At 35.2% G+C, this 26,537-nt stretch overlaps 4 protein-coding genes across 6 annotated transcripts; 2 read left to right on the plus strand and 2 right to left on the minus strand.

Annotated features, from left to right (window-relative positions):
• The first annotated feature begins 5,139 nt into the window (after positions 1 to 5,139).
• Positions 5,140 to 6,484, plus strand: LOC106657838 (40S ribosomal protein S13). The gene is made up of 3 exons (XM_014379519.2): positions 5,140 to 5,296; positions 5,736 to 5,863; positions 6,137 to 6,484. The coding sequence occupies exons 1-3, from the start codon at positions 5,274 to 5,276 to the stop codon at positions 6,439 to 6,441; spliced, it is 456 nt and encodes a 151-aa protein (XP_014235005.1). The 5' UTR covers positions 5,140 to 5,273; the 3' UTR covers positions 6,442 to 6,484.
• Positions 6,485 to 7,151: 667 nt separating this feature from the next.
• On the minus strand, positions 7,152 to 12,834 carry LOC106657961 (glutamate dehydrogenase, mitochondrial). The gene is made up of 8 exons (XM_014379690.2): positions 12,526 to 12,834; positions 11,565 to 12,026; positions 9,066 to 9,266; positions 8,751 to 8,984; positions 8,435 to 8,592; positions 8,000 to 8,366; positions 7,774 to 7,928; positions 7,152 to 7,688 (listed from the first exon to the last, which is right to left on the minus strand). The coding sequence occupies exons 2-8, from the start codon at positions 12,001 to 12,003 to the stop codon at positions 7,572 to 7,574; spliced, it is 1,671 nt and encodes a 556-aa protein (XP_014235176.1). The 5' UTR covers positions 12,004 to 12,026; positions 12,526 to 12,834; the 3' UTR covers positions 7,152 to 7,571.
• A 137-nt stretch (positions 12,835 to 12,971) lies between these two features.
• Positions 12,972 to 15,767, plus strand: LOC106657962 (golgin-45). Its single transcript, XM_014379691.2, has 6 exons — positions 12,972 to 13,415; positions 13,491 to 13,808; positions 13,905 to 14,452; positions 14,650 to 14,849; positions 14,931 to 15,059; positions 15,133 to 15,767. Exons 2-6 carry the CDS (start codon positions 13,730 to 13,732, stop codon positions 15,533 to 15,535), a joined length of 1,359 nt encoding a protein of 452 aa, XP_014235177.1. The 5' UTR covers positions 12,972 to 13,415; positions 13,491 to 13,729; the 3' UTR covers positions 15,536 to 15,767.
• A 42-nt stretch (positions 15,768 to 15,809) lies between these two features.
• LOC106657960 (multidrug resistance-associated protein 9-like) lies at positions 15,810 to 26,042 on the minus strand. 3 transcript variants are annotated; one of them, XM_014379687.2, is made up of 20 exons: positions 25,559 to 26,042; positions 24,778 to 25,084; positions 22,794 to 22,955; positions 22,061 to 22,222; positions 20,888 to 21,331; positions 20,697 to 20,787; positions 20,148 to 20,618; positions 19,949 to 20,059; positions 19,718 to 19,875; positions 19,548 to 19,644; positions 18,758 to 19,480; positions 18,486 to 18,695; positions 18,271 to 18,384; positions 17,911 to 18,194; positions 17,705 to 17,833; positions 17,537 to 17,628; positions 17,136 to 17,474; positions 16,887 to 17,070; positions 16,472 to 16,814; positions 15,810 to 16,405 (listed from the first exon to the last, which is right to left on the minus strand). In XM_014379687.2, the coding sequence occupies exons 2-20, from the start codon at positions 24,906 to 24,908 to the stop codon at positions 16,283 to 16,285; spliced, it is 4,368 nt and encodes a 1,455-aa protein (XP_014235173.1). In that variant the 5' UTR covers positions 24,909 to 25,084; positions 25,559 to 26,042; the 3' UTR covers positions 15,810 to 16,282. The 3 variants fall into 3 exon arrangements, with proteins under 3 accessions (XP_014235173.1, XP_014235175.1, XP_014235172.1); XM_014379689.2 differs by having other exon boundaries at positions 18,271 to 18,369; positions 24,778 to 25,093; XM_014379686.2 differs by having other exon boundaries at positions 24,778 to 25,093.
• Between the last annotated feature and the right edge of the window lie 495 nt (positions 26,043 to 26,537).

Here is a 26,537-nt window from a genome sequence, read left to right on the forward strand (position 1 = left end):
TTGCATCGGATTGTTCGTCATTCTCAAATCGCGATTACGAGAGACCATTCCGTTTGCATTGTCAAAAGCTCAGAATAAAACAGACAAAGTTGCCTACAAGATGGTTTTCGACTCGATCAAGTTGCACAAAATTATCATCGAGTTCAGTTTATTCGCTCATTTGATTTGGTGAAATTTTACTCTATTTAACTTACTTGCTCTCATTTTAGTTTTGCGCAGACGCTCGAGTTCACATATTCAACTTCATTTTTACTTCTAATAGGAATGAAGGTTATTTTTTGCAGTATGGTTTGCGTCTTGGTTGTTATTAAAATTTTCAACTTTTCATTTTTATTAACAATTTGGTATTGCTGCTAAATTAAAAACTTTGTTTAGATATTATTACGAATTGATGAGCCACACTTGTTCATTCAATTTTCTGCGGTACTAGGTGCAATGTTGTTGAATTTATTTTACGTTAGCTGGCCTGGACAAAAAATGATCGACTACAGTACTGGATTATTTGACGACGCGTTGAGTATCCATATCAACAAGTTATTTTAATCATGTTTTTATTTTATATCAAATTTATGTATAGTTGGATGAACCATTGGTATGAATCATCTCGTGAGACTCAACAACTCTTACAAATTATGAGAATGAGATGTTTAAAACCTTGTTATCTGACTGCTGGTAATCTATATGTGATGAACTTTGAAAATTTTGCAAAGGTATACTACTTCCTCAAAGAAACATGGACTTTCAAGATGAGAATTTTTCATGAACGCTGTGTTTCAGATCATTAAAACTTCAATGTCATATATTACGGTTGTTGGGTCAATTACTTAAGAACTTCAATTAATTTAAATTTTTTCTTTAGTATATTTTACGAATGTTTATCATTGAAGTGCAATCCACTTTTTACTTTTAAAATGCAAAAAAGTACATGCCTCAAATAAATAAAAATGTTTTTTGCTGTGACCATCAATACTTTTTTTCATAAAAAGCTAAAGGTTTGTTACAGAAAAAACATTCAATCTTATAAGTTACAATGTGCAATTTTATGTAGTTAAGTTAGATTAGATGAATGTATAAAATAATGTCAGAAAATTCAAATACAACATTTTTCATACCAGCAATTTGAAAGTGATTATTTTTCTGACGCTGAGCTAATTGGGAAAAGTTATTTTCGGTCTACGAAAAAAAAAATATCAAATGCTCATTATTCATAGATGGCATCGGTCGATACAGCATCATTTCATACACCAATATTTTAATAACAAAAGAAAATATTATAACGCAATCGAAAATATAGAAGAGACTGATTTGCAAGACCTCGACAACACACATTCTTTGACCATGAAATTGTCAGAAACTCCTCTGACGAACAATCGATTCATTTAAGGGGACATTCCTATAGCAAATTGTAAAAAAAATCACTTTTTAAATATTTTTTTTTTTTTAAACTATAATTTTTATTCATTCCGGACCTTTTGGGTATTGTTTCTTACATATTAAACTACAAAAAAAAGACCCATTTTGTTGGCTGTAGACGGAATTTGCTGAAATCCGTGTTTCAGCTCTTGGCATTGAGAAAAAACTAATGGTCCGATCTTTACATTTGACGTCTCGTTTTAATCGTTACAACTTTCTCTAGAAGACAAACCTCTAAAAAATTGATATTTTCAATTTTTACGATTTTGGCACGAGTTTTTCTTAAAAAAATGCTCTTTCCGGTGGTTATGGGGGTGAATTCACATTAATTTTAAATTAATAAAACTAATGCGAATTTTCGCTAATTTTACATCGCTATACAGAGAGTCCAATTACGATTGGAATATTGATATTTTCCATTGCGTTCAATGTAAACATCACACATAAATTTGAAAGAATGTGTGCGGTGTGAATATGAGTAATACTTTTTAAAAAAACCATTTTAGGAAGTATAATCACGGCAAATTTTTTTTTTACCCCACGTGGATACGGACCCCCATGAAATGTTTGTAGGGTCCCAGGAACATTAAAGAACGTAGGAACAGTCGAAATTTTGATAGTGTATTTTTTATAGTTACTCTTTTGATTTAGAGAACGACCAATCATGTTTTCTCGTAAATATGGCTAATTACTTGATTTCTATGTTGCCTAAAAAGTATCAAAACTCATCTAAAAAAAGTAACTGACTTCTCTATTCGATAGGAAATTTCCTCCTCCCCTCTCCTATTAATTTTATGGTTTATTTTTGATTTTTCCTTGTGAAAATAAAAATTATCGAACAATCTGACTCGAAATCTCATATTTATTGAAATTTTCAGTGGGATTGAAATGTTATAAGCGCAAGTTTCGAGACGCCGAATGCTGGGAACCGTGCGATCGCGCTGAAAACGGCTGGAGAGCGAAAATTGGAGAACAACGTAATAGAAACTCGCTCGTAAAACCTATTGATTTGACTGAAAATATACATAAATATGTGGTGCCGATAGGAAATTTTCTCAGCTTTTTCATGGTGCAGTCAGATTTTTCGATAATTTCCATTTTCACAAGTAGAAAAAGTCACAAATAGTCAAAAATAAACCTCAAAGATCACTTTTTCCTTACCTAGTTTTTTGCTCATATATCAGACATTACATTAAAAATTTTCAAACTTAATAACTGCACGGGTTATTTATATGAGTAAATCTCGTGAAATTTTAATTAAAATTTTTTTTTCAGAGCACACTTGGGAAATTTTTTTTGAGGACTTGTAAGTTATTCAACAACCTAAAAAAAAAGTACCCATCAAATTCGGATGGGGGCCTTTGGAGATTTAAAAAAGTACATGTCAAAGCTGAAGTGATTGAACATATTTTTTAGAAAAAATGTGCTCCAAAATTTGGTTAAAATATTAATTTTTCGCCATTAAAAAAACACATGGCGTTATCTTTTTCAAAATGTCGAAAACTAAAATGGGCAATATAAATTTTGCCATTTAAAGTAAAACTATTAATGCGCAACGCAAAATTCGATTAAAATTTAAAATGCACTTAAAATCAATAATGGGAGTAGGCAAAGCCCATGTTTATATCGTATGTAACATTTTTTACAAAGCACGCACATCAAAAATAGACATACCACACGATTCTGCTACTCAAAAACTATTTTTCCCCATAATTTGGTGATGATAATCCTATTGGGATATTGGGATTTTCTAAAAAAAATCGTTAAAATACTAAAAATCGAGTTAAATTTTTCCTAAGAGTGTATAGAAGGCTCGGGTAATTACGCACACCATTTAGTGACATTTTTTTCGAAAGTACAGATTTTGAGGATTATTTGGTGATGATTTGGATAAAAAAGCTCGATGGGCCAATCGGGAATCAGAATTTGAAAATTAAAAATAAGATGAATTGAATTTCAAAACGCATAAAAAACTCCACAAAATGCATGATTTTTGTATGAATTCGAGTATGGATCCCACTAAAAGTCGTTCTCAAGAAAAGAAAAAGTTGTAAATTTCACATAAACAATGCCAGGAATGGTAATTTTCAAATGTTCACACGAATATTGTGGAGTTGACAAAAATATTAAAATTTCACGAGATTAACTCATATGCGTTATTACGAATTTATAAAAAATTCGTTGTCAGTATATAGATATTTATCATACTTTGAAAAAGTGCATAAAAACCGCATAAGGGTGCATCGGGCGCATACCAAGATCTAATCAGTAACGCGTCAAGTCCCTAAGAATATACCCATAAAATTTCAAAGCAATGGGGTAAAAAGGTTTCAAGTTATCGTATGACTGCGAACACATCAAAATTAGTCAAATTGGCCATGAAACGGCTTCCCAGCTTTAATTAATAATTTATTATTATACATAACTTTGAAGAACTAGTATCATGACGATCGATTAATTGAAAGAATACGAGTAGCGTACAGACTATGCAAAGTATAATTTACAACACTCCAAACATTTGACTCTATATACTTTGTTCTTCGCGACCACAATGAAAATGTTCTGTGTATTAAATCAATGACTGGAGTAGACCGTATTTATACATTTCAAATGATGAAGTCAACATATTAAATTTTCTATAACACAGTTTTATTTTTCTTAACTGCACTGGAAGGTTTTAAGAAATGAATTTTACTTATATAATTATGACAAAACATACGAAATTCATTATTTCATTATATATTTCATGAAATTTTTCTTATAACAATTTTAAACTTTTTTAAAATATTATACTTTTGTATATTATAAGTTACTAACGACCTCGTTGGGTCTTTGCCCACGATAAATTTATACGAATAATGCAAAATTATATCATAGACATTTTTGTTTGAAGTGTATAGTTGCATTTTTATTCAGATCAAAACTTGCGGGTACTCAATATTTTTAGTAGTAAACGAGCATTTTTCATGCTTGTTTACTCCTAAATGGTCATGGTTCTCACGACACTCTTGCTCTTAATATGTTCTCTCGGAGAATTCATCACGTCAACTTGTGTCGACATATCTCGTGAGATCACTTACAGCGATTACATCAATTATCAGGATGATCTTTTGATTCTAAAATCGATCAATTTGATTTTTTTACGCTTACGAAGTCCAATAAGCATCGAACAGTACAGTACGGGAAAAGTGGCCAATATGCGACTCTTTTCCGTCAATGTTAATCAAATTTATTCCATTTTTATAATTTTCAAAACTACTTTTAATTCATCATAAAATTATTATTGCATATTTCCCGAATTATAAATAATGCAGAAAAAGTACTTTTAAAAACCATTTTATTAGAGTTTATTGGCAGCATTATGCACAAAAAAGCCGAACTTTCAAAATTATTTTTTCATTTAAAAACCAAAGTTTTTATCTTACAACCGTTTTGATATTTCGAAATACGAGCATTTACGCTTTATGTAGATATTTTCATTTTTTTCCTTTTAATTAAACTAATTACAAGTACATTTAACAATCATATTTGACCCGTGAAGTATATACGAGCGGACGGATTGTTTTGCCGCCAGGAAAATCAGCTGGTCGATTTGTGACCGTCAGTGTTTTATACACTTTATAAGTGAGCGATAATTCTGTCCGGTCCAAGAGAGTGGTGGAACGTGTATAAGCATAGGAAAATCCGGCGTTTCATCGGACAGAATTACCACTCACTTAGTTGACTTAGTGTATGTACGAGCCGGCGTCCTATTAGCAGTCCGGTGGCGCCACATAGCGTCCACAAGGCTAAGCAAAAGAAGAAGAAGAAGAACGTGCCTCCGCGAAATCTTTCTCTGAGGCTCTCCTTTTACGACGATCATGGGTCGTATGCACGCGCCTGGGTTAGTTAAATTATTTTGTATAAATAATTTTTGTATTCAAATATCGCGATAGTTCCCATCGCTACTTTTTTTTATCTTAATCTTCATTATAGAATTATAAGACTTTTGCTTAACAATCAAATTGCCCTATGTGGAATAGTTTCCTTCACATGGTCTCAATGATCAGAGATATTTTTAATGAAAAAACATGAAAAGTTACAATTTCCAAAGTCATATTAATTTTTCGGTGTTTTGGAATTATTAGAGTCGACCAAATATACATTAACTATGTGATTACTTAAATTAAATTATTTTTCCTTTTTGGAGGTTAGTTTTGCACACGAAATTCTTTAAATGTTATATTTATTTAATCAAATTTACTAAGATGCGATACTTGAATGTTAATGTATTCTAGTCAGGTATTCAATGGTTGTTGTCATAATCATTATTTTTTTTACAGTAAGGGTATATCCCAGTCAGCTCTGCCTTACCGCAGATCTGTTCCAAATTGGTTGAAGCTCACTTCTGAAGACACAAAAGAGCTGATTTATAAATTAGCCAAGAAAGGTCATACCCCATCACAAATCGGTGAGTTATTTTTTAAAATTTTATTTATTCATTTATGCAACATCCAGCTGAAATCAGATTTATTATGTCTGATGTTCTTCCTAAATGTTTGCAAGAGTAAATTATTGATGTTTGAGGTGATTACAAAGCTGTCCCTTTGCAATCATCATAGGTATTCAATAAACATTCTTATAAATATAGATAACAAGTAATGAAAAAACTTGCATGACCTATTACCAAGTAAAAACTGAGGACTAAAAATAACGTTGTTTACATGAATTTCTTTGTTTACAGGTGTTATTTTGCGTGATTCTCATGGAGTCGCTCAAGTACGTTTCCGCACTGGAAACAAGATTTTAAGAATCGTGAAAAGTATGGGTCTAGCTCCAGATCTACCCGAAGATCTGTACTATTTGATCAAAAAAGCTGTAGCAATACGGAAACATCTGGAACGGAATCGCAAGGATAAGGATTCCAAGTTCAGATTAATTTTGGTAGAATCTAGAATTCACAGATTGGCCCGTTATTATAAGACAAAAGGATCTCTTCCTCCAAACTGGAAGTACGAGAGCTCTACTGCTAGTGCACTTGTTGCTTAATTTTTTTTTAATGAAAATAAAAATTATTTAAAAAAAGCACAAATTATTCATCTTTTAAAGTTCTAAACCCTACCTTAATCATTAATATTAATGCAAAACTAAACTCAACTATAAATTTTCTTGTCAACCTTGATATTTTCTTGAATAACTGTCTCTTACTTTGTGGACAATTCCATTATGGCAATAAAAAGCCAATTAAAATTTTCAACTGGCAATTCAAATACAACAGTACTTTGTTAAAAAAATTATTTTTATCGTTTATTTGCACTAAATACTTCAAAACTTACACTATACATAAGTTGTCGTGGTGCGAGTTTATTTTCGAATCGTTTAAAATTTGGAATTGGTCAAAATCGTTGTGATTTTTCTGAGCTTTTTACTAGCTAGGGAATTGCATTTTGAAGGAACTGTTGGGAAAAAAAACGGAATATCATGGAAACCTTCAAAATAGTTTATAAGCATTGACATGAATTTCGATGGGAAATTTTGTCGTGTAATTAAACAAACTGAAAACCCGTGATTTCAATCATTAAGGAAACTTGAGTATCCTAGAGCTTTTCAATGAATATTAATTTTCAATATTTCAATTTTAACACTAACATTGAATCAAAGAATGTAAAGAAAATGCTATATGAAAATATGGACGTTACTATTTATAACAATAACTTAAGACAGAAAATAATGGGTATAAAAATTTCTGAACTCTGAAATTAATGTATATTAAATTTTATTTAAATGCGAGTAGGATATGTATGTTTACAACAAAAATCCTAATGTGAAATCCATGAATTAATCTTAAAAGATCGTCACTGACATCTTATTACAGATAAAAATCAAACTATCATAAATAACAATAAACATTGTAGAATTAATATACAAATTTCACAGTGATTCAATTAAAATTGCTTAATCTTCTTCATAAATACTGGTCTGTTAAACTCGAATGGCTGCTTCGCATGTTCACTATTTTTTAATCTAGCTTTAATTATGGAGTTCCATTCGAAAATTCGCTGGTAACGCGAATTGTAAATTTCAGTGAGTGTATGTGTATGTGTGAATGTGTACCATTTGTAATTTTGTTAAAAGCTGCATAAGGTGAGCGTGAACCACTTATGACTAGTTTAACGGACTTATAGAGCAAGACCCGCCTCGGAATAAGTTGTAAAAATCTTTTCTATTGAATTGACATAAGCTGCTGTCCTCAGATCAAGACCCAGGTTGAATTTCATCGCAGTCTTCATAATTGCCTATTGATAATCAAAAGTGGCATTTAGTAAGTGTTATAATAGCTATGATTATATAATTTATGATAATATTGTAGATGAAACTTACTCTAGCTGATCGTTCCATGGTATAGTCTAATCCAGAGTGAACAATATCTTTTTCAGAAGCACCAGAAATGCGTTTTTGGAAAGATTCCGAAGGCGTTACTGGAATTCGGCCACCGACGCGTCCAAATCTACGCTCAAGTGATTCTTGAACGGATTCTATAAATAAAAAAAAAGTTATGATTTTCCTAACTGTAAGAAGAAAGTGTCAAATTTAATCAATAGGCTACCGAGTAAATGGTAGTTGGATTCCCGTTCGTATTTGAAAGTCAAACGTCCATAAGATACATGATTAAGATCTTTGAGCCATTCGAAGAATGAAACGGTCACACCACCGGCATTGATGTACAAATCAGGAATAACAAGGATATTTCTCTCAATGAGAATTTTGTCGGCTGCGGGCGTTGTTGGTCCATTAGCAGCCTCGGCAATGATTTTGGCCTGAATCCTTCCGGCGTTATCCTTGGTAATTACTTTTTCAACGGCTGCGGGAATGAATATGTCGCAAGGCTCGTACATGAGATTTTCACCTTCGTATGGTTTGGCGTGGGGAAAACCAACGATGCTACCATTATCCAAGCGGTACTCTTCCAAAGCCTACATGAAAGCATTTTCGTTAAAAAAAATTGATTTCAAATCGCGACGTGAATGAAATTTTTTAATACCTTAGGATCAATGCCATCAGGATTAATGATCGAACCGTCATGTTCGATGACACCAATGCACGTGGCACCAGCCCGATGAAGATAGCGCATTGTGTGCAGACCTACGTTGCCGAAGCCCTGCACGATGAAGGTTTTGCCACCCCAACCGGGCGTTGTACCTGTATACATAATCATGAAAATCATTTCGTAAGCTCGTTTACTTAAACGACTCTGATGATGTTATGTAAAAGTATTTGCTCAATGAGCTTTATGTTTGCCTTTCACGAAAAGGACATAGTATAAAGTAGCGATTTGAATAATCATAGTGAAAACTAACCAATCATGCTCATGTAATTGGCTTCGTTGACGAAGTTTTCTAAACCGTGAAATACACCCCGACCCGTGGCGGAGATACGTCCGTGGATACCACCTTGGTTGATGGGTTTACCCGTGACACAGGCGTGGGCATTGATGTCGAGATGGCCAATGGTCTTGGCATATGTATCGGCGATCCAGGACATCTCACGCTCACCAGTGCCCATATCCGGGGCTGGCACATCCACGCCAGGCCCTACATTCATGCGTGTTAAAACAACACATTTGGCGTTAGTAATACAACTACATGTATATGAATTTTAGTGAAGAGACCAACCGATGAAGCCCTTTTTCGCGAGCTCCAGTGTAAATCTACGGGTGATCTTTTCGAGTTCGTTGTCCGAGTACTCCTTAGGATTGATTTTGATGCCAGCCTTAGCCCCGCCAAATGGTACGTCAACGCAGGCACATTTGAACGTCATGAGAGCCGACAGTGCTTTGACCTCATCGCGGCACACATCCATTGAGAATCGAATACCTGCAAAACAAACGCATATAAAACGCATTTTCGAGTTTTTTTCCGTATTATATAGGGGGCAAAATTGCGTAACGCGCGTAAACGTACTAATACAATCAGATTAGAAGTTCGGGTCTTAAAATAATATCGAGAGAGTGGAAAAGCTTTTTGCGTGAATGTCAGCCAAAAACATTTTCTCGAAGCAAGCCTATGAATAGAATTTCCAAGTTTTCGTCTACGATGTTGTTCGGTACGCGTCTCGCGTTTTCTCCCTGACGGTTAATCACAACCGTTTTAATTTTTATCGAGTACATAATTTGTTCATCAAGTGATTCAATTTCTCGAGTATTTCTCGAGTATGTTATCGAGTTTGTCGCGTATGTATTAATACAGATTTAAATGCAGAGCACATATCGCATGATTCTCGCGGAAAACATTTTTAGTCATTTACAAAATATAGGTCGTCTCTCTCTCTCTCTCTCTCTCTCTCTCTCTCTCTCTCTCTCTCTCATTCTGCCTCGGCCGTTGGTGAGGTCATACTCTTAAAATCCGACATGTGTATTAGATTGGAAAAACACATGCTCGTCTTTTTGCGTCCTCCAGTCTCAAAGAAAAAAAAATTTTTTTGTCTCACATTTACTATTCATTTGCGTTTCACTAATGTGAGAGAGTTTAAGCTGCCGCGCGCATGCAAAAAACATTCAATGAACGGTCAGCGAATATACAATGCGCAGCCAAGCTGTCTGACAGCTTACATGCACCTTTACTGCATAGCCATCCTTCCACGCTTGACATTTACAGTCGTCGCCAAATTAATTGTGCATACCTCGAGCGACTTACGATTCTATTGACATTTTTCGAAAGTTTGGCACAACGAAAGTTTGTTAAAGCTTCGGTCTCCCTTTTTTTCCTTTTCAATAAAAGATTCAAGATTATACTCAGAAATCTATATTTGATAGAAAAAAATCGATTTTATCTAATCTCTTACAAGCACAATTTAATTACAATGTAAGAATGTTAAATTATCTATAATAATCAGCATGTATGCTTCCGATCAGACTACTATTTTCCACACACATAGTCTACAAACACGACGTGGCACAACTTATGTTCATCCAAGTATAAATGATAATTCGTCAAAACATGAGAAGTTTTTATAAATAGACTCGCGGAGGCTCGTCACGATCAAATAACACTTCGTCTCATATAAATAATCCTTTCTATTTATTTTTAAAAACAACGTGCCACACATCCCGAATCTTGATGTGATGTTAGTGTGACCGACATTATTATCATTATTTTTTTCGTAACTAAGATTGAAAATCGATGGTCTTTGGCTCAACCAATTGGAAAATATGATAATAGGATGCATTTACGGTCATGCATGTAACAATGAATAAATTGAGCCTCGACAGTGACAGCACATATAATCGCGTTAAATTGAGCATTAAGCAGAGAAAGGAAGCAGATACTTTCGTTGTAACTTTGCAAACAGTGCCAGCGAGTTTATCGCAAGGCGAGAGCGAACGAAAAAAAATATCCTTATCGCTCGAGTGGAACTATTCAATATAATTAAAACCACGGGTAGTCGTTAATCTGTAATACTCTGCTCTGGGCGCTGACAAGTTTTTGAGTTTTTCAACGTATGCGATTACTTAATAAAACGACTTCAATTATGTAAATAGTGACATGAGCCTCTATCAATGACGTTGATTGACGTCCAATATAATTGAAAACTTAATCGAAGTTCAAGTTTGGGCGAATAAATGAAAAAAATACAATTGATCAACAACAATGTGATCTATGCAGAGGGAAATATTTCGCATAAATGCATTCAGGACATGAAAAGTGAGACCATACAAAAATTAATCACTTTCGTACATGCATGCACGTATGTGTAACGCGCCGACGATAAAGTACATAAAATACACGAGGTTAATGAAAGACCTCCGCTATTGATATCGTACGCAGAATTTTGCCGGTTTAAATGAATGCATTGCACGCACCAATTTATATAAAAATAAACGTTTTTATTTCATCGCGTGGAACTCATTTTTTCTAGCATTTTTTAATGATTTTGCACAACTTTACAGCTTTGAATAAAAATAACTAACTGAAATTATCACAATTTATTATTTCTTTGTCTAGCTATATTTGATCATTTGACGGATGTATATATAATAATACATAGTTTTTATGTATTGTAGCTTGTTTGCTTTGTTGGGTATTATAAGTGTATAATAAATATTCATAGCTAAAAATAAGATTATCTGCAACCTTATTAATTAGATCAATATATTTTTATTCAAAAAAACTCACCTCCTTTGCAAGGTGTTCTGTGAGTGGAATGTTGAGCCCTGTAACCAGTGATCATTTCATAATCACCCGAATCACGTCTAAGTGGGAATGTTGTCTCCAAGATGTGATCACAAGGCTCCATCAGCATAAGAATACCCTTTACTTTCTTTCTACGCTCTTCAATACTCATTCTGCTTCTTTTACCAACATCTTCTACCAGCTTGTCTTCTACTATTTGACAAGCACGATGGAAGAAATATTCCACCATGTCAAAGAATTTTGGATTGGCTGCAGTAGGTATATCCTTAAGCCTGTCCGGGATTTGGTGGTCAGCATATCCACGTACATTTTGTAAGTGAACAAGGGCTGCAGCATGTGCCACTTCTTGAGTTTGCTTGAGTAATGCTGCTGCTTGTGCTGCACTTTTGGTATTGCGTGTTAAACTTCTGATTTGGAACATTTTTATTGCACTTGCAGCTGGCGCTGTGGAAAAAAATTTATGTAATATCACAAATTATAACAGAAAATAAATAGATATGACTCTTGAAAGAGGTCTGACAATAGATTTAAAGTGCCTATGGCAGAAAATAATATCTTGTTTATCAGACAAAATTATATAGATCGGTGTGCATAACTTTAGAACCATTTGTTCCAATCAAATAAATGCTACACTAGATTGTTCATGAAACACAGTATTAAGATTCGAGCGCAAGTATTCATGTAAGAGCGTTCTTCTTGGTATTTGTAAGCAGTTGGAGACAATTCATGCATAAAAATTAATCCTACTGCCAGCTTTATTATCAGCGAGTGTAATTCACTCGTATTTAAATGTGATTTAAGCGTTGTCACGAAAAATAAATTTTTTAAGACGAATTCACGCACGTGATACTTTGCGCCATTACGTAGAAAAAGCACTGCTTACTTGATCAATTATACCTTCATTTATACGTATGTCATTATAATAGTTGATTAACTTACTTACCTGGGCAAAAATTTCGGAATAAAACCTGAACTCGTGAGTCTTGATCAACACGAGTAGAGTGTATGGCACGACTTCACAGCAAAACGTCGAGCGTTACACAAAGGTAAATACACACCGCCCGAATCGTGGTTTCTCTTATTTTCGAAAAATAGAATAAAGAGATAAGTTGTGTGACGTATATCGTAGAAGGCTCAAATTTCTAAAACTAGCCAACCAGCCGCCGAGAAACGAACGACGTGGATGAGGTGGCGCGATTCAAGCGTGTGGGTTCACTGTGCGGCTGAAATGAAACTAGAGCCACAAAATACAGAGGGAGAGAGAAAGAGTAGGCAGAAACGACTCGTCGCCAGTTGCCGAGTGTGCTAAACTGCTTAGCGCCCGTGAGTGCCCGTTAGAAGATTATCGAAAGAGGGGGTGACAATTTTTCTCATGAGTTTTGATTAATTTTTTGTGCTCTCATGGGCCGAGGCCCGAGGGCTTCGATCAAATGGCTTAACGTAACTCTTACTCTTAGTACAATTCCTCGTCTAATCTATGAAAAGAACCAATGGATCGATTTACGAAACAAAAATTTGTCAGAATGATGAAATTGATCATGGTAATTACGTATGTGTGAGTCTAAGCACGCGTCACAAGGTAAACTTTTTATCGCGCGTTTGTGCTTTCGATTATTTATCATCCTCTTGAACGGATGCTAAATAGTCCTGCTCTATACGCGTTACGTAAGAATTTGAAGCAAATTGGCAACATTGTGCTTTGAGTTATTTTTCGCGCCTATTTTTTAAAGACACTTTGAAGCCCTGCCATAAGCGGTGGGCTGAAGATAGTCGCACAAAGCTGCATGAATATCCTAAAATGTTCGCAATTCATAATCTGCAGCTCTCTGTATAGTACGTCAAAACTAATTCGATATGCACTACATGCGATTCTCGGCTAACTTCGCTTCTGTATATTATGCTGTGCAGGCAGCTGTGCAGTGAGCAGTCTCTCCACTCATGTGAACCAGAAGTGAGAAGAGAACCCGCATACTGTAAAAGTTTTATACCAACATCGACACATGCTTGCTACACAACACACAGTATCATATCAGTAGCATCAAAATTAGGATTGGTTGCATGTGTCAGTTGTCAAAAGTAGATGGTATTAAAATTGTGATCTATCCCATTTGTTCTTCGACGTTAATTTTTAATGAATTTCAAGTGCAATGACAGAAGAAATAGTAAATACCTTTTCAATTTCACGAAAAAACTCGAACCGCAGCACGTCATCTAATGTCAGTCAAGGTACACGTTTATACAAATACTTTTTTCAATAAAAAAAATATGCACCGAGGATTACCGACCGACAATAATATTGTTTTTTAACTTGACTTTTTTAAGATAATATACGCACGCTGACGTGTCCCAAAAGAACAGAAGGCGATGGAATGGAATTCGTAAATCCAGATAAATTCACTGATTCCATAGATAAATCCATTAAAATAAGACTCGGTGAAGCTCTCATTTATCATCCAACAAATTTAAAGCAACAGGTTTCCACGCCACCGGTAACACCAACTGGTCAAATTGTCAATTTAGTGCCTAAAAATCACATAAGAAGAGATAAACAAATTTTACATCCTCTTAAAATCAAAGAACCCAAATTTGTACCATATGAGCCTTATAAAGCTGCTGTAAATCCTATTGTACCAATTAAAAAAATGACTAAGAAAGTAAAATCGAAAAAAAATAATTTAGATATAAATGTCATGGTATCACAGTTAGCTCAATTAAAGACTGAAGAAATTAAAAAAAATAGTATTGATTTAAAAGCAAATGCATCTATTGATACTGAGAGTAATGAATTCAATAAACAACTTGAAGATGAAGTGCAAAGATTAAAAGAAGAAAATACTCAATTAGAAAATCAACTAAAATTTCAGGCTCAGGTAAAGTTAAAATTATGATTATCCTGTTGATGAATTAAGATCAAGTTTGCTCTATTTCAAGATGCAAATTTTGACAAATCTTGATATTTAATCAAATAATTTGAATGATTAAATGGTAGTGACAAATTCCATGATTGATATTTTGCTTAGTTGATTATTTTCAAACATCAATGTTGTATCACAAACAAATATTTCAGGTGAATGGCGAACTAAAAAATTTACTTGTAGCTGCAGTTGGTGAAGATTTACAGACTAGAGTAAACTTACTCACAGAAGATAAATTGCAGTTAGCACAAGCTCTTTTGAATTCTGCAAAACACTTAAGCACTCATCAGGAACAAACAGAATGGTTGGCAGGCCAATGTGAGGTATGGAGAAGTAAATTTTTAGCTAGCAGGTAAATGTATTTAAATCAGTCATGTTTCAAAATTATTTAATGAAATAATAACTTTTCTTATAAAATAAAAATATTTCATAGTTTAATGGTAGAAGAACTTGCTAAGTGGAAAGCAGCATTGCATCAAAGAACGTCTGAATTGAATGGAATAATTGGAAAATTACTTGAAGAACATAGCTCTGTTAGAGACACTAGTCTGAAAACTTTTAGGTAAACATCCAATATTTTCTATTTAAATATATAGTTCTTTAACAAAGGCTTTTATTTTTTCACCATTTCTCAGAAATTTGAGTATTTTAAGAGAAAATTTTGATCCGATTGGAGCTGCTAGAGGTCCGGAACTTTCAAGTACAAATGTTATGGATTTAACAAACAAGTGTCAACAATTATCAGAATCACTGAAAACTCAATTATTAAGTGGTATGGAAAATATTATTCTTAAAAAAGAAGTAAATACAGATGGACTAGAAACTAAAACAATAAGTGAAAAAAAGGCAGAACAGCTATTGCAAACTCCTGCCTTGCTCATGTCTTGTTATCAAGATGTAGCATGTAGTGCAGTAATGGGTGCAGCAACTGCAGTTGGCAGTCGTAAGTTTTCAAATGCGTGTAACAATCCTGAAATGTGTTCAGTGCCTGGTTTTGCTTGCTGTGGTCAATGCACTGGGGAAATTAAGCAAATTTAATGAAATAAAAATTCCTGCAAGTCTTCCTTTGAAAGAAAAAATTTTTTTCAAGATTTGTGAATTTTCATCAGATAAAAAATTATTTTTATAATTTTATCAATTATTACTTAAAATAGTAATGATAAATTGCTATATACACAAGAAGAGCTTGCTGCAGTACCTCTTCTGATGAACTTTCCAGATGAAATGCAAAACGATGTGCTGCATAAATATATTCTAGGCATGGTTGATTTATTTAGTTATTTTATCTAATGTTTAAATATGTAAAAAAAAATTGTATAAAAACTTGACTTTATTTTTGATAAAATAAAATTCAATTGTGAATTTGATAAAAAATTGTTTCAAATTCGCCTCTGCAAACGAAATTTACAATGCAATCACATTCATACATTAAATGTGTACAGATAAAATTAATTCCTAGGTGTTATAATTTTTCAAGACTTCTTTTGAAAATTTTCTTTAAGGCACTTGAAAACAATTGTACGATTTGAGTAATCGTTAGTTGGCACATTTATAAAATTAAACATTTGGATCGTAGCTCGTTACTTATCATCTAGATACGATTTTTAATAAAATAATTTCATTTCTTATTCACAATTATTAAATTACCAAATTCCGTAGCATAGTATTTACATTCAATATAAATCTCAAATACACCATTGTAATGCGATTATATACAAACCCTAACAACTAATTTACAACATTTTTACATGAATCACACAAAATATCAATCTAGTAAAACATCATTTATTCAGAAGGTAGTCTTGTATTGGATGTCTCCTCGGATTTAATTGATGGTATAGTAGCGTAAATTGGATCTGTCATCTGGGACAAATCTGACGATGCCCGATCATAATTGTAATCGTCAATCTATAAATTGTTAAATTATAAGAATATCACATTTGTCAATGTTTGTTTTAAAAAAGTGGAACTTACCTCATCATCAAGTGGAATATATTTTGAACACCCTTTGACCTTGTGATTAGCTAGTCTAATAATAGTATATTCAGCGAACACATTTTTTAAAACTATCTCCAATATTTCACCTCTTTTATCAGTAACATCCATTTCAGGTTCTTCGAGTATAATAATTTTTACATGCTCACTGAGTAACGCTCGTGCCAAAAAAATGAGTATTTTTTCGTAAACGTTGAACAAATTCCTCGAATTGCTAACTAATTTTTCCGGAAGCCTTAGAATTTTCTCCCACAAATAAACTTTTTGTAATATCATCATCAACGTTTGATCAGTTAGCTTTTCGGATGGATCTAAATTATATCTAAAAAACAATTTAATAAATATAGAATTTTATTTTTCTAGTTTATTGATTTACGAATTTGTTAATATTTACCGAATAGTACCACTAAAAAGAGTAGGATTTCCTGGTATAAAACATATACATCTTCTTAGAGTATTTAATGGAAGTTGTGAAACAGATGCCCTATCAATAATAATTTCACCTCCTGGTAATTCGAAAAATCGAAACATTGCACTAACAAATGCCTTTCGAGTTTCCGGTCGATTTGATATCAGAGCTATAAAGAATAACAAAAAAATTATTGATTTTGTCTAGAAAATTTTCAAGTATTTTAATCCATACAAATAGTTTGGCTGTTGGCTATGTTGAATTTAAGTGGTCGATGATTTGATTCTTCTCTATCAAACAAAAAAACGTCCCTAAATTCGATGCTTCCCTCCGTTGGCCAGTTTATTCGGACTCTAGCAGACCCCTCTTTTTCTTTTGGTATAGTCTTTATATAATGATCAATGCTATTGATGGCCATAAGGCTAGTGTATATATTATTTACAGCTCCAATACCGTGTAATATACTAAAAGATAGTTGCATTGTGATAACATATGCAAGACAGAGCCATGAAGTACTATTTGAATTTTTGATAAACACTTCCGTCAAAAATATCACGGAACATAAGACTAGAACTGTAAAAAAATTAATAGTTACGATTTGATAAATGATTAAATAATATTTTGATTTAACTTACCTGAGAGCATCTTTAAACGAAACTCGAGCCATAGTTTGGTAGCGTAAAGCATTAAGTCGTAGGTTGAATTTTCATTAAAAAGTTTGTAATATCTAGAAACAATGCATAACGATTTTTTTTTCTGAAACTGAATGTAAAAAGTTCAATATATAATATAAATAGCCTTACTTTTTGGTAAAATCTTTCTCTCTGGCGAATGCCTGAATCGTTGCACGACCAAGAACTGTATTATTGATGTAATTCAGCACAAACGTCGCTGAGCTCACCTTTAGCTCATGCAAACATAAGACTGCTCTCCTGTTAAAAAAAAAATTTATATATATATTAGTTAAAAACTATACAACAACATTTTATTTGATTAAAAATTACTTCACCTTATGTAAATACTGCACAGTAAAGCGCAAATAGCATAAGCTAAAACTGGCAAAATCAGCCACGGTGAAATAATACCGAGTATTACAATACTAATTATACTAATTCCTACGTTTATCAATACGATTATAATGGATCGCGGCAATGCCGAATCAACTTCTTGCAAATTTAAACTGCAGATATTAAGAATAAATGATATCGTGGAGGTACTGAAAACAGGTATCTGCGCGCAACTTAAATTTTCGATCCAATTTTCATGAAGTTTTGCCGATGCCATGAATATAGTCTGTAAAACAATGTAAGTTTTTGACATAACTGGTAAAAATGTAACACTTCTGTTAAAAAAAAACTAAATAAATTACCTTACTATAAGCTACTAATAATATAATTCCACACCCGACGAGAAATCCAACTAGAGTAGCCAATACACCAAGGCTCGTTTTGATTTCTTCTGTATCTTTCTGTAAGAATGATGCCTAAGTTGCAACGTTTGCTTAGGTATTATTTAAATTCTCTCTTGTGAAAAATGAAAAATAAAAGTCTAAGTAAAAATAATCAAGCAATGTTTTTAACATACCTGTTGGATATGTATTATGCAATATGGTGCTATGGCAACTGAACATGCATAAAAAATAGATAATAGGCAAAGTAGAATACAAACGGACCATCCACCACTATAACTTTGATAAACAGTGGTCCCAGTCTTTGGTTTAGCTGTTTCATCGAAGCTACATTGTATTACAGGAAAATCTAAATGTTTTCCGTACAATAGTCGTGCACTGTCATCCTACAACCAAAAAATCAGTATCTTAGTTTTAAGCGAAAATTTATAGAAAAATATTTTCTTACTTTACGATCTATGCTGTTGAATGATGAGCCATTACTGGATATGAGTTCTTTTCCAGTTGATGCTGTCAATCTGGATGGCGACGAGCTCGAGTAATCGCCATTCTTCGGTTTTTTCTGCTGTTGCATTATGGTTTTCATTTGATGACTGGTTAATTTCGCGTACTGAGTATTACAGCGGACTAGTTCTTCGTGATTACCATTTGCGATTATTCGTCCATCTACCATAACGTATATCACATGGCATCGACTTAATAACTCAACTCTGTCACTTGCTACAATGACAGTTTTATATCCTAGTAGATGACTAATGCATCGGTCAAAAACTTCGATTCGCTCGTCGACTGAAAGATCGCTGAGGGGTTCGTCGATTAAATTGATATCCCGTTGAGCGTAGCAAATGCGAGCCATACTTAGTTTTTGCTTAAAAGCTAAAGTGAGATTTATACTATCTATTTCGGTGTCTTCAAGCTCGGGTAAGGTAGCTATGTCATTTGTCAACTTCGCAGCGCGAACCATTCTAGATAATTTGTTATTGTCGTGATGTTCACCGAATAAAATATTTTCTTTGACCGTACCGTCCATGAGCCATGGTTCGCGGGATACGTAAGCAAATGTGCCATCGACTGCTACATTACCGCCGGTACGGCGCAGTTGACCTAGTATGGAGAGCAAAAAAGACGATTTGCCAGAATCTTGATGACCATATATACCAACTAGCTTGCCCTGTCAAATATGATACATAGAGATGGTAGAAAGAAATTAGAAAGGTTGAAAAAGGATAAAAATATACCTTAGGAACGTAAAAATCAATTTCCGATAACGTAGTGACTAGAGGACTGGAAAAATTGAATTCGATGGCATTTAATTGTTCTCCATCTACGTAGAATCTGTGAAATAAAAAAAGTGTTATCATAGGATGGAAAAAAATTAACGGTATCAAAATTTTTAATAACAGCCAACCTCGATGATCTTTTGCCATTCTGCACCGTACGAAGCTTATTATTTAAATCATTGGAATTTTTCGACCAAGTAAAGTTTCCATTATGGATAATCACAGAATAATTTTTATCTATAGGTTTTTCGTAAAATTTATCGGGTTCTTGCAAGGTCAAAATTTCCTGAAATAAAACAGCGAGCATATTTGAACTAATACTCTAAAGACGCATAGGGCATCCTGTGTAAATAACTCACCTTAAGTTTGTTAAGAAAAGACAGACCACGAGATATACTGCTCAGCGCCATCCAGCTCGTACGTATGCAAAGCTTTAAATTCACTAAAAACAGTACCAGTACAGGGCCATACTGTAACAAATATTTGTTCTATAGTAAATAAAAATTATATTTTTTGCTTAAATAGGCTAATATCTTATAGAGAAAAACAGAAACTTACCTTAACGAACGAAATCTGCTTATCTAATATCAGACTAACAAGTGTAATGGTAACTAAAGAAAAAACCGGAAGCATGTGTATCATTGATAAGCCGCAACCTTCACTGAAACCACCATAGCGCATTTCGGCTAGCTCTTTCTTTCGAACATCTTTGATCTTGTCATGAAAATGTTGGTCCCACAGTGTGATCTTGGCCAATTGAATATTACTCACAAATTCTTCAACCAAAGAAATGCGCTTCAAAGAGTACTCGATAGCACGGCCCGCGTAGGATTTGGTAAAGTACGCTGAAACAACGAGACTCGAATACAGGATGAGTACCATGACTATACCACTGAGGGCCCAGGCACCGAGTGCATTGTACGTGTACACCGTGACAATGATCAATGCAGCGGGTCCAGAAAAAACGAGTGGACCCACGCCAACGAGCTCGTGAAGCGTCTCGCTATCGGGTACGAAATACGTGAGAGTCTGAAAGCCAAAAATGAAACAAAATGAGTTCAAATAGAGAAATTTTTTCAAGAAAAAAGAAATAGGAATGGAAATTACTTGTTGAGCACCAGTAGAGTTGATGAGCGACGAACGTAACAGTTTCTTGTAACAAACAGCTAAGCATGCTGAGCGCAATCGGCATGCCGTTCTGCAACGAGAAGAAAAAATCGAGTCATACATTAATAATTTAATATTTTAATTGAATGTTAAAAAAATCTACTATTGAGTTATTGATAATCTGTTCTCACCTAAGATTGAGCGCGGAGCTCCATGCCACGAGAAACTGTGATACGATCTCGACGACAACTAGAGCCGCCGTATAAGTGAATATGTTGAAGTCGTAGTAATTGATGACATCGTTGTACTGGATGCTGGTGTTGCTAATTGTTATAGTATCATTGTGGTCACTAATATTCGATACAGTCGTCGAGAAGTCAACAAATCTCAACGACACGTCGGTCGCGTTGGTGGCGTTGCTCGAAGCGGCATCGGTCATCAAACCTCGCCTATCCGAGGACTCGAGCACTGTACTGAGTATGAAGATCGGCCCCATTAGAGACAAAAGGGTGCCGAGAAAATGAAGGAAGCTGCCGATGAGTACGCGCGTACGCACAAAGCGCCACGCGACTCGTGGTATCGACGCACCTGCCTGGCCTTTTTCTACAAAGTGTGCTTGCAGCAGGCTCTCCAATCTGCAACGAACCATACGATCATTGTTATGCCGTGTGCGCAATGTCGCTATCGAACACGTATATATATTTAGACGATGATTGACGTATCCGATCGTCTCGTTGGAATAAACGGCTACACAGTCCAGCTTTGTTGTAAACAATTTTTTGTCCGTGAAGTAAAAGTTTGCCTTGTCAGAAGAAAAACATAGACTGTGCGTGCGCGAAAATAGATCAATGATATAAAAGTTTTTTCTACGATCGTCTCGTCCAACTTTATATGCCTGATTATGTGTGAACAGGTTTGAATATTTCCTCGTTACTATAACAGTGATTTTCATTGTGAACGACAAAAACGTTTACATACAACCGATGATTCACACTTGTTAACTTTTTCATACTCTCAGGCAGTTTAAGAACTAATTTCCACGGAGAGTAAAAAACATGAATATCTCGCATGCATGCGAAGAACGGGAGATGGGGATGAATAAAAAAATCGATTAACATCTAAACAATAAGTCGTAAAAGCAAAGCGTGTGAATCCCATTCACAGACATACATATATATACTCACACAAACTAGATTCAAGTTCATCAAATGGGTATAATGAAATGCGTTTACGCGCACAGTCGTAAAAAGTAGGTTAACCGGAAATAAAAAATTCCACCTAACTTGAATGTACAAGATTTTCTTTTTGTTGAACGCTATGAATTCACGTTATTATCGGTTTTATGTTTAAATACTTATGCGTACCTCGGTCCATTCACATCGCAGGTCTCTCGCTGCGACAAGCTTGGCATTATCTTGTCTCTCATGGAGTTCTTGAAGCCAGCGTTCAAATACTCGGTCAGCCATCCTAACGTTACACTCGTGATCAGTCCAATCTTGTCGAGAGGCAATTCCGAACCCGGTAACCTGTGTGTACAAAAGAAAAATAATTATTTTATTTGGTGCTTTTTTCAGTGTTTTTTCTTTGCTTCTCTTTACGTCGTTAATAAGACATTTTCAATCGTATGATTATTTCATTGCACCTAAACTACACAGTCGACAACTATTTATTCCATCGAACAGAAAATACAGGCCGCTTACAGAGGTGCGAAGGAGAAGCAGTCGACGAGAGCAACGCAGTCGATTAAAGGCAAAAATGAGTCACATTTGTCGAGAGAGAGAGAGAGAGAGAGAGAGAAAGGTCGTGATTCGATTGATTGTGGCCAAGTCACAACCGCCACATACCGATGACGAATTAAAGTCGTCAATTTTGACTTGTTTGACGATTGACTATTTTTCATTGACTGATTAAAAAAAGAGGGCAAACCTAAACAAGAGAAAAAGCTTACACAATTGGCTCGCCTGAGAAACAAAGTTCGCTCGAACGCCTACTGCTGACCCTTCACATCTTTACAAGGAGCCGAACATGCAAATATATTCTTATCTGTATGCATTGAGAAACAGATGAAAAAGTGAAAAGATAGAAGAAAAAAAAAACCTTTTGAACTTGATGAAGGCAAGACTCGAGAGAGCAGTTAAATATCTCGAGAATCTATCCTGCGGCACGTAGGCTGAGCTCGGCTGTTTCAGGCTCGTCACTGTTCGCTGGCTTATTATACTGTTGTTGGGGAAGCTTGCGAGGCTACTCCTGCTGCTGTTACTGTAAATCATAAATATGAAAAAAAAAAAAAATAATTATTCACTTTTTCAAAATTATAAATTTTGAGAAAAAAAAAATAATGAATACTTATAAGTCCAATTATAAATAGACGTGAATTACGAAAGAGAATTTGTATCAGAGAATTACTTGCGGCAATGTATAAGCAAAACTCGATTGATTTCCGCTCGAAAGCATCGATCCGCTTGATTTGCACAACGTAAGAAGCGTAAAAATATAAAAAGCACTTCTTTGCCATTGCCACCGTCTGACGATTCCGAAAGCCATTTACGTGCATGTATGTGTGTACTTAATAGGCATATACATAGCCACAGTCCCCCGAAAGAAAACATATCTTTCACTTTTATAGGAACACGGGCAGCAGCACATACATACACACATATCGACGAGCCTTTAATTACAAGGCCGTTGCCCTTGTGAGTTTATAATCGCGCGCGTGTGTGTATTGCGCATCTATAGAGGCCGAGTAAGAGCGAGAGAAGAAGAGAGAGAAGCGAGAGAAAAAAAGGCCACTTTTTTTCTTGAAAATTATACTTTATGTGTGCATTATTATCGCAAGTCGTGTGCGTCGAGGCGCCCGCGCTATAATATAATACACGAGCGTGCATGTCTCCGGCTGATGTCACGACGACGAAAATAAAAGTGTAAGTAATATCGTGATATATTTCGTGCAATAATGTACGTATTAGCTCGACAGTCGTGTCGCACCTCTTGGCTTTTTCATTTATTAACGAGAGACGATTGTGCCTTTATACATGCACATGCCTTCTTTTTCTTTCGTATAACGCGTATGATACGCGTACATCGTGTGCAGTCGTAAAACAGCTTGCTCCGTTTTCTATGGATAAGTATACATAAAAACGCTTTGCTCTGTGCGAAAAGGTGCGCGTGTAATATCGTGCGTTTTTAATAATTCAAGGTCAATGGAGTAGTAGGACGCACGCACGGTACACGCACGCGATGCGTATGCTATATATTGTATTTTTTAGAAAGAAAAAAATAGTCGCACTCAACGGTGTGAAATTGAGAAACGAGCGAATTATTAAGTATATACATAGCCAACTATAGTGAATGCATATTTTTCTTCGGTATATTCGATCTCGTCACTTATCAACTAGAGATCGCGTCGATCTCCTTTAAAGGCAATTAAACGCGTCTCTTGAACCAAGTTTATATATTGCAAGCGCAGAAAAGAGTATATATACATAACCAACTGCAAATCAACTTCATTGATACACAAATTCTATATCTTTAAACGTATAGATGCCATCGATGCTTCTAGTTTTTCTCAATATATGTGCTCGTATCGTATGTGCCCTCTCGATTAAGATAAATTTTTTCCGCGAAAAATGTCGTTACGTAATGCACGCGCGCTCACATCACAGACACGTCCTTCTCTAACTCGATTACTCTCCAAGTTGAAAATCTCCCGTTTCATTATTAATGCTTAACTTATTAACTGTGGCCGATATTTTTCTATCGATGAACTAGCAATAATGCAACGATCGTTACATGCATGCGGCTCGACTCGACGACGATAAATCAACGCTGAAATCAGATGGAAAAATGTCGCGCGCGCTCCAATCGTTATCTTGAGAATAATTGTCGGCGACACATACACACACACACACACGCACATCTACAAAAACAACACAAGCATAATGCAATGTATACCATGTAAGAACAACAAATCGAAGACGAATTAGCTGGAAAAGATTTTCCCGCTTCTCCTTTTTTTCTTAAATTTTTAATTAAGTACAAAAGTAAATTAATTTATATAAACAATAATAACAACTAAACTCACATGCGACTGGTAAACGATGCAGTATTGCTGGTAGCGGTGGTTGCAGCTGTTGCAATCGCTCCCGGATGATCGTAGACCGGCTGATCCAGGAAACTGTTTCGGCTGCTGCTTCTGTTCGACGAGGTCGACATGGCGATGACGATGATGATGTTGATGGTGGTATTGTTGGTGAGTTGCTGCACTGCGTCGACGATACATCAGTGGGCTTTATTTTTCTGGGTTGTTTTGATCGGCTTCCAATTTTGCGACTCGCCGAGACGCAAAAACAATAACGCGTGCAGCTGTCGTCCACTCGCACTGCCTGTGCCTTTTTTCTCTATTAATTTATTGCATTCATAAGTTGGTCCTATCGTATGTGTGTGTGCAAGGTGTGATCGAAAAGACATAGATTGAGCGCGATCGTAATCTTTTCAAGAGTACGTACGAAAATCGAACGAGATAAGCCTCAGTAGAGTGCGTTTAACTTGACTTTCAAATCTGACAACTTATTTCGTGTTCAAACTTTTTTTTTCTTTTGATAAACGCCATTTAACGTGTAAAAAAACACTAATACCTACGCGGGCGATTTGGCTTCTTCAATTCTATATAGATGTGCATACATCGCACGCGCGTGTGCCATTCAAAAAGCAACAAAAAAAAGCACGTAAAAAACTCGTTATAACTTATACATGGTGGTATACATAAGCGCGCGAGCGCAACATATACACAGTACACACGAGCGCACACATTTTACATAGGTGTCTATGTAGCAGAACCAACTAAAAGTTTCATTTTCTCTTACCTTTTCAAATATACGTGGGTAAACTTTTATAGCGTAAAGTAGAAAGGACCATGAGCGCTTCAGTAACAACTTCGCGGACAGCATATACAAAGGATCAAATTTGTTTTTTTGGCCTAAACGAGATTTCGAACAAGACTTGCGTCGACGAGGAAACACTGCACAATAACAACAAATCACATATAAAGACACACAACGCACTATCGACCGATGATGATGAACTACTATAAAACTACAATTCCTTTGGGGTAGGTAGCAAACGGTTCGCGCTGCTTTCGCAACACGTGCTTCTGGCGGTCTGCATGTTCTGCAAAATTTTCATTGCGCGCTCGTACGTGTGCATGCAGGAACAAAGGTTTTCAACGTGCTATAACCGCTCACACTCACTCTTTACACTCGAGGTTAATGCGGATACCTGCTACTGCTCTACGTATATGTACGTATTTGTAAAATTCAGCGTGTGCGCGGGAGCGTGGCGCGCGGCAAACTGAGGAGAGCTGCTTATCGGCGCTAGCGAATAGCAATGAGTAAAGCAACAGTTGGGTTGGGAGTTTCGGACAGACACGCTTGTACACGTACATATATATAGCATTACTACTGCGAGAACGCAAGTGGGAGAAAGAAGGACGATGCGTGTTGGATATTACAGTTGCATACTTGCTTTGCTACACTGTGTATCGAGCTCGATGTAACTATAAAAACAAATTTTTTATACGTGTGTTGCACAGGACTCCTTCTGTGACAGCGTATAAATACATGCCTGAATGAATAACTAAAAAAGTATACTCGCCAACGTGAATTATTTTTTCAATAAACCGTTATTTATCGTTTATTCGAACGATCTGTTTCTGACATGCAAATTATTAAAATTCTTTTTCAACGGAATCGTCATGAACGAAAGTGTAAGATTTTGTCTTGCGATCGTTAAGGACCAGCTAGGTCTTGCACAAAACATTACTCTCAATATTTTGTCGATCCCAAT

This window comes from Trichogramma pretiosum, unplaced genomic scaffold, assembly GCF_000599845.2.
Source record: "Trichogramma pretiosum strain Unisexual culture from Peru unplaced genomic scaffold, Tpre_2.0 scaffold6, whole genome shotgun sequence".
Classification (NCBI taxonomy): Eukaryota; Metazoa; Arthropoda; class Insecta; order Hymenoptera; family Trichogrammatidae; genus Trichogramma; species Trichogramma pretiosum.

Excerpts from the sequence above, each read along its gene's own strand:
- LOC106657960 (XM_014379687.2), bottom strand. The coding sequence starts at position 24,908 with ATGTCGACCTCGTCGAACAGAAGCAGCAGCCGAAACAGTTTCCTGGAT. Across the intron at positions 20,619-20,696 it reads ACTCTACTGGTGCTCAACAA|ACTCTCACGTATTTCGTACC; the intron begins GTAATTTCCATT and ends TTTGGCTTTCAG. Across the intron at positions 16,815-16,886 it reads CTTTTTAGTGGTACTATTCG|ATATAATTTAGATCCATCCG; the intron begins GTAAATATTAAC and ends ATTGTTTTTTAG.
- LOC106657962 (XM_014379691.2), top strand. The coding sequence starts at position 13,730 with ATGACAGAAGAAATAGTAAATACCTTTTCAATTTCACGAAAAAACTCG. Across the intron at positions 14,453-14,649 it reads AACTAAAATTTCAGGCTCAG|GTGAATGGCGAACTAAAAAA; the intron begins GTAAAGTTAAAA and ends CAAATATTTCAG. Across the intron at positions 15,060-15,132 it reads ACTAGTCTGAAAACTTTTAG|AAATTTGAGTATTTTAAGAG; the intron begins GTAAACATCCAA and ends ACCATTTCTCAG.
- LOC106657838 (XM_014379519.2), top strand. The coding sequence starts at position 5,274 with ATGGGTCGTATGCACGCGCCTGG. Across the intron at positions 5,297-5,735 it reads GGTCGTATGCACGCGCCTGG|TAAGGGTATATCCCAGTCAG; the intron begins GTTAGTTAAATT and ends TTTTTTTTACAG. Across the intron at positions 5,864-6,136 it reads TCATACCCCATCACAAATCG|GTGTTATTTTGCGTGATTCT; the intron begins GTGAGTTATTTT and ends CTTTGTTTACAG.
- LOC106657961 (XM_014379690.2), bottom strand. The coding sequence starts at position 12,003 with ATGTTCCAAATCAGAAGTTTAACACGCAATACCAAAAGTGCAGCACAA. Across the intron at positions 8,593-8,750 it reads CAATTACATGAGCATGATTG|GTACAACGCCCGGTTGGGGT; the intron begins GTTAGTTTTCAC and ends TTATGTATACAG. Across the intron at positions 8,367-8,434 it reads CTGATGGCATTGATCCTAAG|GCTTTGGAAGAGTACCGCTT; the intron begins GTATTAAAAAAT and ends GCTTTCATGTAG.